The 13,694-nt window shown below is 32.7% G+C and overlaps 1 protein-coding gene across 1 annotated transcript in view; it reads left to right on the plus strand.

Moving 5' to 3' along the window:
• tmem154 (transmembrane protein 154) overlaps window positions 1-13,411 on the plus strand; it is a 25,544-nt gene extending 12,133 nt beyond the window's left edge. The window contains exons 5-8 of the mRNA XM_061987872.2: window positions 2,644-2,820; window positions 2,993-3,047; window positions 8,835-8,911; window positions 13,180-13,411. Coding sequence (XP_061843856.2) covers window positions 2,644-2,820; window positions 2,993-3,047; window positions 8,835-8,911; window positions 13,180-13,184 — 314 coding nt within the window. The 3' untranslated portion in view covers window positions 13,185-13,411. The remainder of the gene's footprint in view (window positions 1-2,643; window positions 2,821-2,992; window positions 3,048-8,834; window positions 8,912-13,179) is intronic.
• Window positions 13,412-13,694: the final 283 nt, after the last annotated feature.

Raw genomic sequence — 13,694 nt, forward strand, 5'->3', positions numbered from 1 at the left:
TATTATTATTATATTGTGATATATGATGTAATACTACATTATAAATGTATTATTATTATTATATTGTGATATATGATGTAATACTACATTATAAATGTATCATTATTATTATTATATTGTGATATATGATGTAATACTACATTATAAATGTATCATTATTATTATTATATTGTGATATATGATCTAATACTACATTATAAATGTATCATTATTATTATTATATTGTGATATATGATGTAACACTACATTATACATGTATTATTATTATTATTATATTGTGATATATGATGTAATACTACATTATAAATGTATCATTATTATTATCATATTGTGATATATGATGTAATACTACATTATAAATGTATTATTATTATTATATTGTGATATATGATGTAATACTACATTATAAATGTATCATTATTATTATTATATTGTGATATATGATGTAATACTACATTATAAATGTATTATTATTATTATATTGTGATATATGATGTAATACTACATTATAAATGTATCATTATTATTATTATATTGTGATATATGATGTAATACTACATTATAAATGTATTATTATTATTATATTGTGATATATGATGTAATACTACATTATAAATGTATTATTATTATTATATTGTGATATATGATGTAATACTACATTATAAATGTATTATTATTATTATATTGTGATATATGATGTAATACTACATTATAAATGTATTATTATTATTATATTGTGATATATGATGTAATACTACATTATAAATGTATCATTATTATTATTGTATTATGATATATGATGTAATACTACATTATAAATGTATCATTATTATTATTATATTGTGATATATGATGTAACTCTACATTATAAATGTATTATTATTATTATATTGTGATATATGATGTAATACTACATTATAAATGTATCATTATTATTATTATATTGTGATATATGATGTAATACTACATTATAAATGTATCATTATTATTATTGTATTATGATATATGATGTAATACTACATTATAAATGTATCATTATTATTATTATATTGTGATATATGATGTAACTCTACATTATAAATGTATTATTATTATTATATTGTGATATATGATGTAATACTACATTATAAATGTATCATTATTATTATTATATTGTGATATATGATGTAACACTACATTATACATGTATTATTATTATTATTATATTGTGATACATGATGTAATACTACATTATAAAGATATCATTATTATTATCATATTGTGATATATGATGTAATACTACATTATAAATGTATTATTATTATTATATTGTGATATATGATGTAATACTACATTATAAATGTATTATTATTATTATATTGTGATATATGATGTAATACTACATTATAAATGTATTATTATTATTATATTGTGATATATGATGTAATACTACATTATAAATGTATTATTATTATTATATTGTGATATATGATGTAATACTACATTATAAATGTATTATTATTATTATATTGTGATATATGATGTAATACTACATTATAAATGTATCATTATTATTATTATATTGTGATATATGATGTAATACTACATTATAAATGTATCATTATTATTATTATATTGTGATATATGATCTAATACTACATTATAAATGTATCATTATTATTATTATATTGTGATATATGATGTAATACTACATTATAAATGTATTATTATTATTATATTGTGATATATGATGTAATACTACATTATAAATGTATTATTATTATTATATTGTGATATATGATGTAATACTACATTATAAATGTATTATTATTATTATATTGTGATATATGATGTAATACTACATTATAAATGTATCATTATTATTATTATATTGTGATATATGATGTAATACTACATTATAAATGTATCATTATTATTATTATATTGTGATATATGATCTAATACTACATTATAAATGTATCATTATTATTATTATATTGTGATATATGATGTAACACTACATTATACATGTATTATTATTATTATTATATTGTGATATATGATGTAATACTACATTATAAATGTATCATTATTATTATCATATTGTGATATATGATGTAATACTACATTATAAATGTATTATTATTATTATATTGTGATATATGATGTAATACTACATTATAAATGTATCATTATTATTATTATATTGTGATATATGATGTAATACTACATTATAAATGTATTATTATTATTATATTGTGATATATGATGTAATACTACATTATAAATGTATCATTATTATTATTATATTGTGATATATGATGTAATACTACATTATAAATGTATTATTATTATTATATTGTGATATATGATGTAATACTACATTATAAATGTATTATTATTATTATATTGTGATATATGATGTAATACTACATTATAAATGTATTATTATTATTATATTGTGATATATGATGTAATACTACATTATAAATGTATTATTATTATTATATTGTGATATATGATGTAATACTACATTATAAATGTATCATTATTATTATTGTATTATGATATATGATGTAATACTACATTATAAATGTATCATTATTATTATTATATTGTGATATATGATGTAACTCTACATTATACATGTATTATTATTTTCAGAAACAAGCCCAGATGCTAATAGCAGCTTCCCCGACTCCACCCTCAGTCCTCTGGGAGACAACGGCCTGAGTCTGAGCGTGGTCATCATCCCCGTGGCCCTGGCGGTCCTCATCATCGCCATGATTGTTTCTGGCCTCTTCATCAAACGCAAGTTCAGGAGAGAGCCAGCAAATCCTGGTAAATACTTCCAATGCCACTTGATCCCTCATTGTATTTATTGTACATTTAGGACCTCAAAGAGTTCATTGTTGTCATCGTATAAGTCAAATATACACTGTCCAGCTACATATTTATCTTTTATTTTGGTTGACAAAAGAATGATCCAAAATCATGTTTTGTGTTTGTTCAGATTCAGGAAAAGACGATCCATTTCTGGACGGGTCCAGCCTGGACAAAGTGCCAATGTACGTACATTATAAAAACATATTTATTTACTAGGTAACATTGTTACGTACAAGTGTAATAAGAAGTTAATAATCAAACTTCAATAAAGTTAAACAACTTAACTTTTTGAGGACACTGCCACCTAGTGGTTCTTTATAGGTACTACTGGAATTAATGTGTTGTGTTGTCTAGCTCAGTGTTTTTCAACCACTTATGAGTAGGACAAAACAGCGCTCGCCAAATACTCGAATCAGTGAAGCATCCATCCATCCATCCATCTTCTTCCGCTTATTCGAGGTCGGGTCGCGGGGGCAGCAGCCTAAGCAGGGAAGCCCAGACTTCCCTCTCCCCAGCCACTTCGTCCAGCTCTTCCCGGGGGATCCCGAGGCGTTCCCAGGCCAGCCGGGAGACATAGTCTTCCCAGCGTGTCCTGGGTCTTCCACGTGGCCTCCTACCGGTCAGACGTGCCCTAAACACCTCCCGAGGGAGGCGATCGGGTGGCATCCTGACCAGATGCCCGAACCACCTCATCTGGCTCCTCTCCATGTGGAGGAGCAGTGGCTTTACTTTGAGCTCCCCCCGGATGACAGAGCTTCTCACCCTATCTCTAAGGGAGAGCCCCGCCACCCGGCGGAGGAAACTCATTTCGGCCGCTTGTACCCGTGATCTTGTCCTTTCGGTCATAACCCAAAGCTCATGACCATAGGTGAGGATGGGAACGTAGATCGACCGGTAAATTGAGAGCTTTGCCTTCCGGCTCAGCTCCTTCTTCACCACAACGGATTGATACAGCGTCCGCATTACTGAAGATGCCGCACCGATCCGCCTGTCGATCTCACGATCCACTCTTCCATCACTCGTGAACAAGACTCCGAGGTACTTGAACTCCTCCACTTGGGTCAGGGTCTCCTCCCCAACCCGAAGATGGCATTCCACCCTTTTCCGGGCGAGAACCATGGACTCGGACTTGGAGGTGCTGATTCTCATCCCAGTCGCTTCACACTCGGCTGCGAACCGATCCAGCGAGAGCTGAAGATCCTGGCCAGATGAAGCCATCAGGACCACATCATCTGCAAAAAGCAGAGACCTAATCCTGCAGCCACCAAACCAGATCCCCTCAACGCCTTGACTGCGCCTAGAAATTCTGTCCATAAAAGTTATGAACAGAATCGGTGACAAAGGGCAGCCTTGGCGGAGTCCAACCCTCACTGGAAACGTGTCCGACTTACTGCCGGCAATGCGGACCAAGCTCTGACACTGATCATACAGGGAGCGAACCGCCAAAATCAGACAGTCCGATACCCCATACTCTCTGAGCACTCCCCACAGGACTTCCCGAGGGACACGGTCAAATGCCTTCTCCAAGTCCACAAAACACATGTAGACTGGTTGGGCAAACTCCCATGCACCCTCAAGGACCCTGCCGAGAGTATAGAGCTGGTCCACAGTTCCACGGCCAGGACGAAAACCACACTGTTCCTCCTGAATCCGAGGTTCGACTATCCGGCGTAGCCTCCTCTCCAGTACACCTGAATAGACCTTACCGGGAAGGCTGAGGAGTGTGATCCCACGATAGTTAGAACACACCCTCCGGTTCCCCTTCTTAAAGAGAGGAATTTACAAAGCAATTAGCAACCAGCTGCCACATACTGATATGGAAGAGTATTACAGGGTTACTCTGGTGTGCCGTGGGAGATTATCTAATTTCACCCTATATGGGTTAAAAATATTTTTTGCAAAGCAGTAATTATAGTCTGCAAATGATGTGTTGTTGTTGAGTGTCGGTGCTGTCTATAACCGTGTAATACTCTTCCATATCAGTAGGTGGCAGCCGGTAGCTAATTGCTTTGTAGATGTCAGAAACAGCGGAAGGCAGTGTGCAGGTAAAAATGTGTCTAATGCTTAAACCAAAAATAAACAAAAGGTGAGTGGCCCTAAGAAAAGGCATTGAAGCTTAGGGAAGGCTATGCAGAGCAAAACTAAAACTGAACTGGCTACAAAGTCAACAAAAACAGAATGCTGGACGACAGCAAAGACTTACAGCGTGTGGAGCAGACGGCGTCCACAAAGTACATCCGAACATGACATGACAATCACCACCAAAATAGGAGCGCAAGACAAGAAGTAAAACACTACACACAGGAAAACAGCAAAAAAAAGTCCAAATAAGTCAGGGTGTGATGTGACAGGTGGTGACAGTACACCTACTTTGAGACAAGAGCTATAGTGATGCATGCTTGGTTATGCTTTAAAGTCAACTGAGTTTCGTTTTTTTAATGATTTCTGCTTTTTCAACGCAAAAAATGTGCCTAGCTCAAAAAAGGTTGAAAAATACTGGTCGAGCTAGTAGTTCTACTAGCTCGGGGGTCGGCAACCCGCAGCTCTCTTTAGCGCCGCCCTAGTGGCTCTCTGGAGCTTTTTCAAAAATGTATGAAAAATGGAAAAAGATGAGGAGAAAAAAAATAAAATTTTTGTTTTGATATGGTTTCTGTAGGAGGACAAACATGACTCAAACCTCCCTAATTGTTATAAAGCACACTGTTTATATTAAACATGCTTCACTGATTCCAGTATTTGGCGAGCGCTGTTTTGTCCTACTCATTTTGGCGGTCCTTGAACTCACCGTAGTTTGTTTACATGCATAACTTTCTCCGACTTTCTAGGACAGGGGTTGTCAAACTCAAATACAGAGTGGGCCAAAATTTAAAACTGAACAAAGGTTGAACAAATTAACCTTTTAATAGTTGAACAAGCAAGGCTTATATAACTTTATAGTGACATGCAAAATCGAGTTTCAAATAATAATTAAAGCTGCAAGCAGCATTGGTCGGGCCCGCGTATTTGGCAGGTGCTAATCCTAAGTGTCCCAATACTTTTGTCTACTTTTAGTCTGAAGTGTCCCAAGACTTTTGTCTAGTGTACCTACCTTGTCTGCATTGTGTGGGCACGTTGGTGCTTCCTGCTTTTAAGCAGCCATCTTAAAAAAACAGCAGCGCAGCAGCATCAGCGCAGCGGGTCTTTGAAGGGTCATAAAATCAAAACCGGAGCAGTTAGAAAAAAAGCGCTTCTGTCATTGTAATCACAAGGGTTCAATCTCTCTCTCATGTGTTAGTTTGAAGGCGAAACGACAAACGCGCTCAGAGGAGTTCGTTTTTGAAGGAAGGTGACCGGTTTTTACAAAAAATTTGTTTTGAAGGGGGAATAGCAAACTTCCTGTTGATTTTTGCTGGGGGTTGTCAATCTATGAAATGTATTAAATGTAGGTCTAAGTGAAGGGGCTTCACGGTGGAAGAGGGGTTAGTGCATCTGCCTCACAATACGAAGGTCCTGAGTAGTCTTGGGTTCAATCCCGGGCTCGGGATCTTTCTGTGTGGAGTTTGCATGTTCTCCCCGTGACTGCGTGGGTTCCCTCCGGGTACTCCGGCTTCCTCCCACCTCCAAAGACATGCACCTGGGGATAAGTTGATTGGCAACACTAAATTGGCCCTAGTGTGTGGATGTGAGTGTGAATGTTGTCTGTCTATCTGTGTTGGCCCTGCGATGAGGTGGCGACTTGTCCAGGGTGTACCCCGCCTTCCGCCCGATTGTAGCTGAGATAGGCTCCAGCGCCCCCCGCGACCCCAAAGGGAATAAGCGGTAGAAAATGGATGGATGGAAGGTCTAAGTGAGACCTACGGAGAGATTTTTGTTTCATGTCTCTCCGACCTTCCCAGTGGGAGTTACAGGCAGTTATGTCATTTTTTTCTTCCGAGGAGCAGTTTTTTCTGCGTTTTATTCAAAAATTGTGGTAGAGCGCAATTTTTAGATTTGGGGTTAGGTTTTTTCATTAGATCACAATTTTAGCCAGTCCTGATGTGTGTGTTCAGTTTGGTGAGTTTTGAAGCATGTTAAGGGGGTCAAAATACAGCCCAAAGAGGCAAAAGTGACTGTTTTTAGTACTTTTTTGTCTTGAAGGGGGAATTGCCAACTTCCTGTTGATTTTTGCCCGAGAATGTACAATTATGAAAGGTAGGTGTAAGTACAATGGGCCATGCGGGCCCTAATAATAATAGTTAAAAAAATATCAATGGCATATCAAATACAATTTAAATAAAAATTGAACGCCTCTTTTCTATTTGTAGCCTTCTGAGGTAAATATCAACATTCACTTTTTCCACAGGCTAATACATTTGAAAATAAAATAACAATGAATAAACCAACCATTCTGGACTTTAAACTGCTCAGTTTGCAACACACTGATCTAATCTGATGTGCCCAAGCCAGATACCTGACATCTTTTCTTGGATGCTAGTTCATTAATATTGGGGCTCAGACTTTGAGCTGAGGCAACCTTCATTATCGAACAAAGGTGTTCATCAGCCATTATATCTCGTAGTCCACCCCGGACCACAGTCTTGGGGGGCGTGCCTTAAAGGCACTGCCTTTAACTTTTTCCACAGGCTTATACATTTGAAAATAAAATAACAATGAATAAACCAACCATTCTGGACTTTAAACTGCTCAGTTTGCAACGCATCTCCGGGTTGGGGAAGAGATCTTGCCCCAAGTGGAGGAGTTCAAGTACCTCGGAGTCTTGTTCACGAGTGAGGGAAGAGTGGATCGTGAGATCGACAGGCGGATCGGTGCGGCGTCTTCAGTAATGCGGACGCTGTATCGATCCGTTGTGGTGAAGAAGGAGCTGAGCCGGAAGGCAAAGCTCTCAATTTACCGGTCGATCTACGTTCCCATCCTCACCTATGGTCATGAGCTTTGGGTTATGACCGAAAGGACAAGATCACGGGTACAAGCGGCCGAAATGAGTTTCCTCCGCCGGGTGGCGGGGCTCTCCCTTAGAGATAGGGTGAGAAGCTCTGTCATCCGGGAGGAACTCAAAGTAAAGCCGCTGCTCCTCCACATGGAGAGGAGCCAGATGAGGTGGTTCGGGCATCTGGTCAGGATGCCACCCGAACGCCTCCCTAGGGAGGTGTTTAGGGCACGTGTGACCGGTAGGAGGCCGTGGGGAAGACCCAGGACACGTTGGGAAGACTATGTCTCCCGGCTGGCCTGGGAACGCCTCGGGGTCCCACAGGAAGAGCTGGACGAAGTGGCTGGGGAGAGGGAAGTCTGGGCTTCCCTGCTTAGGCTGCTGCCCCCGCGACCCGACCTCGGATAAGCGGAAGAAGATGGATGGATGGATGGAGTTTGCAACGCACTGATCTACTCTGATGTGCCCAAGCCAGATACCTGCCACCTTTTCTTGGATACTAGTTCATTAATGTCCGGGCTCAGACTTTGAGCTGAGGCAACCTTCATTATCGAACAAAGGTGTTCATCAGCCATTATATCTCGTAGTCCACCCCGGACCACAGTCTTGGGGGGCGTGCCTTAAAGGCACTGCCTTTAACGTCCTCTACGAGCTGTCGTCACGTCCGCTTTTCATCTATTCTAACACCGTGCCGGCCCAGTCACAAGATATGTGCGGCTTCTGTATGCACACACACGTGAATGCAAACGCATACCGGAACAACAGCGAAACAGGTTACACTGAGAGTGGCCGTATAAACAACTTTAACACTGTTAGAAATATACGCCACACTGTGAATCCACACCAAACAAGAATGACAAACACATTTCGGGAGAACATCCGCACCGTAACACAACATAAACACAACAGAACAAATACCCAGAACCCCTTGCAGCACTAACAGAACCCAACACACACACACACACCTTGTAGCGGTGAATGCGCTGTTACCACGGCACCGCGGCTGTATTTAATCGGCGGGCCAGCTCTAGTGTTAATTTTTTGTGTGTTGTTTTGTTGTCAGGCCCATGTTTGAAGAAGACGTGCCCTCCGTCTTGGAGCTGGAGATGGACGAGTTGGACCAGTGGATGAAAAAAGACGGTAAGTTCTTCAGCAGAACAGGCCAAGGTGTCATCTGAATGAATGAACCCTCCCTCATTGGGAAATTTTAAAAAATAGGCTGGGAAAATGTTGAGTAACGACAATGTGTGTGTGTGTGTGTGTGTGTTAAGTTGCACAACACGAGTGACATTGTGGTAATGACTGACAGGTGTGCAACTAGCAGAGTGACACAAGCACACACCAATGAAGTTATCGTTTTACACAATGTATTTATTACTTTATTAATGATTATAACTGTATTTGTGTAAAGTGACTTTATTTTTGCAAAAATATCACTTTTTAAATAATTGCTTTATTTATGTAATAAATTGCAACTATTTCCTTTAAAAAAAAAATTAAAAAAAATTACAACTTTATTCATGTACAAGAGAAGGAATTTTATTTTCAAATTTAAACTTTTATTTCCCAGACTTTTAACTTTATTTTTAAATAAACCAAAGCATTCTTCTTGCAAAAATAGCTTTTTTTAAAAAAATCATAACTCTATACACTTTTATAAATTACAATTTTTGGGGGTAAAATTATAAATTTATTTTTGTGAAATTCCAACTTTATTCCGGTAAAAAATACTTATTTATTCATGTAATAAGTTACAATTTTATTCTTGTAAAATTATTAGTATATTCTTGTGAAATGACTTAATTATCTATGTAACAAGTTACAACTTTATTCTTGTAAATTATAACTTTATTCTTGTAATATGATTTATTTATTTATGTAATAAGTTACAACTTTATTCTTGTAAAATTGTTTCTGTATTTATGTAATAAGTTACAACCTTAATCTTGTAAAATTACTTCTTTATTCATGTAATAAGTTACAACTTTATCCTTGTGAAATTACTTCTTTATTCATCTAATAAGTTTATTTTTGTAAAATGATTACTTTATTCTTGTTAAGAAAAAAAAATTTTAGACTAGTAATTTTATTGTCAAATAAACTAAATAATTATTCTCGCAAGAATTTTTATTTTTATTTTAATAAGTTGAAGTGGCAAAAAAAAAAATCACGGTTTTACAATAATATTTGTAAATATAAATAAAAGTATTTTTTAACAAATTATACAGTTTTAATTAATTTTTTTAAAAGTCTCAATTTGTCAAAAAAAAAAAGAATTAAGTATTAATTTCACAAAAATAAGTTGTGATGTGGTGTTACATGGATGCATCTATCTTTTTACAAGAATAAAGTTGTAACGCATGTATAAATAAAGTCATAGTTTTACAAGAATAAAACAGTAATTTTGCAAGAATAAAGTAATAATTTTACAATAATAAAGTTGTAACTCATTACATAAATATTTTAATAATTTTACAAGAATAAAGTAGTCATTTTACAAGAATAAAGTAATAATTTTACAATAATGAAGTTGTAACTCATTACATACATATTTTGATAATTTTACAAGAATAAAACAGTAATTTTGCAAGAATAAAGTAGTAATTTTACAATAATAAATTTGTAACTCATTACATAAATATTTTAATAATTTTACAAGAATAAAGTAGTAATTTTACAAGAATAAAGTAATAATTTTACAATAATGAAGTTGTAACTCATTACATAAATATTGTGATAATTTTACAAGAATAAAGTTGTACTTTATTGATTAATTATAAATAATGAAATAATCTGACAAAAATAAAGTAATAATTTGACAAGAATAAAGTTATTACTTATTACATGAATAAAGAAATAATTTTATCAGAACAAAGTTGGACGAAAATAAATTTATAATTTTACCCCAAAAAGATGTAATTTTACAACTATAAAGTTATAATCATTTATGGAAAAAAATAATATTTCTTGTGAGAATAATTATTTAGTTTATTTGAAAATAAAATTACTAGTCTAAATTATTTATTTTTTTAAAACAAGAATAAAGTAATCATTTTACAAAAATAAACTTATTACATGAATAAAGAAGTAATTTTACAAGAATAAAGTTGTAACTTATTACATGAATAATGAAATAATTTTACAAGAATAAAGCAATAATTTACGAGAATAAAGTTGTTACTTATTACATGAATAATGAAATAATTTTACAAGAATAAAGCAATAATTTACAAGAATAAAGTTGTAACTTATTACATAAATATTGAAATAATTTTACAAGAATAAAGTTGTAACTTATTACATAGATAAATAAGTCATTTTACAAGAATATAGTAATAATTTTACAAGAATAAAGTTGTACCCTATTACATAAATAGAGAAATAATTTGACAAGAATAAAGTAGTAATTTATTATAAATTATAATTTACTTATTACATAAATAAACTTTTACCAGAACAAAGTTGGACGAAAATAAATGTACAATTTTACCCCAAAAAGATGCAATTTTACAACTATAAAGTTATAATCATTTACGGAAAAAAAATAAAAATTCTTGCGAGAATAATTATTTAGTTTATTTGAAAATAAAATTACTAGTCTAAATTATTTTTTATTTTTTTTAACAAGAATAAAGTAATAATTTTACACAAATAAACTTATTAGATGAATAAAGAATTAATTTTACAAGGATAAAGTTGTAACTTATTACATGAATAAATAAGTATTTTTTTTACCGGAATAAAGTTGGAATTTCACAAAAATAAATTTATAATTTTACCCCCCAAAATTGTAATTTATAAAAGTGTATAAAGTTATGATTTAAAAAAAGCTATTTTTGCAAGAAGAATGCTTTGGTTTATTTAAAAATAAAGTTAAAAGTCTGGGAAATAACAGTTTAAATTTGAAAATAAAATTTGTAATTTATTTTTTTAATTTTTACAAGCATATAGTTGCAATTTATTACATAAATAAAGCAATTATTTAAAAAGTGATATTTTTACAAAAAATAAAGTCATTTTACACAAATACAGTTATAATAAATAATAAAGTAATAAAAACATTTATAATTTTACACATTAATTGTCATAATTAATCATAATAATTATAATAATTAATATTATTAATCATAATAATCATACACAAATATGGTTGTATTTTTTGCAAGAATAAAGTTTTGGGTTGTTTTTTTAAGAATAAAGTTACACTCCTACAAAAATAGTTAACATTTTACAACAACAAAGTTTCCAATCCCGTACAAGAATAGAGTTGATTTTTATTTTTATTTTTTACAAGCATATAGTTTTAATTTATTACATAAACAAAGTAACAATTTTATAAGAAAAAAATGTCATTTTACAAAAATAAAGTCGTAATATTTGGCATTTTACACAAATAAAGTTGTATTCTATTAGAAGAATACAAGTTGAAATGTATAATCTATAATCATACATGAATAAAGTGGTAAAAGTGGTAGTTTTATGTAAACAATACATTTTAAATTTATTTCAAGAATAAAGTTACAATTCTACAAAAAATGTGCTTAACATTTTACAAGAATAAAGTTCTTGTACATGAATAAAGTTGAATTTTTTTACATTTTAAAAAGGTTGCAGTGTTGTAAAAAATGTTTTACTTATTGTATAGGAGAGGAAAATATTTGTATTATATTGTTTGTCTCTATCAATGCTGCAGTCAAGTATGAGAAAACTAAAATGTTGACCCTCTCCAAAATATTATAACACAAAACTATTTTACACAACTACAACTACAAACCGAAGATAAATATGAATTTAATCAACTTGTCTGAAAAGTAACTTTTTTCTCCTTGAAACTCCTCTAAAAAGTGACTTTTTTAATGTTTTTGCGAATGATTGCACCTCATGACATGGTGTACCTAATTAAATGACCCTGTAAAATGTTATTCAAAAAAAAATTTTACTTTTAAAGATTCCATATTTTCTGTGTCAATCAATCAATAAATATGATTACTGCTCGAGTTGAACTACAACGTGTGGAAATAGTGACCTCTGCTGGATAACAGATACATTACACAAAGAGTAATATGTCGTGCTGACCACCAGAGGGCGACATTGAAAACTAGATGAACTATAAGGCACACTACATGATGGAAAAAATTGGAAATAAAAATTTGATTTTATCTTTTTATTCCTTTTTTCAGATAATAAAATAGAAGCAAAAGCTTTATTCATTTCATTAGTATTCCTATTATATATGAAAATATTAATACAACAAGGCGTATATATGTGTGTGTGTGTGTGTGTGTGCGCGCGTGTGTGTGTGTGTGTGTGTGTGTGTGTGTGTGTGTGTGTGTGTGTGTGTGTGTGTGTGTGTGTGTGTTGTACTGTAAAGAGAAGACTACTCATATCTTTGATTGCTGTGACTGCAGGTTGACAGTGGATATGGACGTTAAAGCAATCAAGCAACATTGTCTTCTTCTTTGTCGCCTCCTAACCTCCAAGTTGATAACAACAATAATGATAATAATAATAATAATAATAATAATAATCCCTAAAAAAGCCAAGCTGATGTCTGCACTGAAGATGTGCCTTCATTGTAAATATACTAATACTGTACATTTGACTGTCCTTCTTGTAAATAAAAATGTCCCTGTGGAAACACTTTGTCTTTCTTCCTCTGCATCCTGTCAACATGTCAACTAACTTGACACTTTTACAACAATTCACTTCATTTTGCTCCACCTTTAGTATCACACTACTTTTTGCATTCTTTGTTAAATGTCAGTAGTGCAACTTCTTTGTTGTAAAAAAAATAAAACATTATTCTTGTCAAATTTACAGCTGCTTTCTTCTAAAAAAAAATATTATTCTTGTAAAATTGCAACTTTATTCTTGTAAAAGTGCTACTTTTTTCTTGCTAAATTGCAACTTTATTCTTGTAAAT

Source organism: Nerophis lumbriciformis, linkage group LG27, assembly GCF_033978685.3.
Source record: "Nerophis lumbriciformis linkage group LG27, RoL_Nlum_v2.1, whole genome shotgun sequence".
In the NCBI taxonomy this organism is placed as follows: domain Eukaryota; kingdom Metazoa; phylum Chordata; class Actinopteri; order Syngnathiformes; family Syngnathidae; genus Nerophis; species Nerophis lumbriciformis.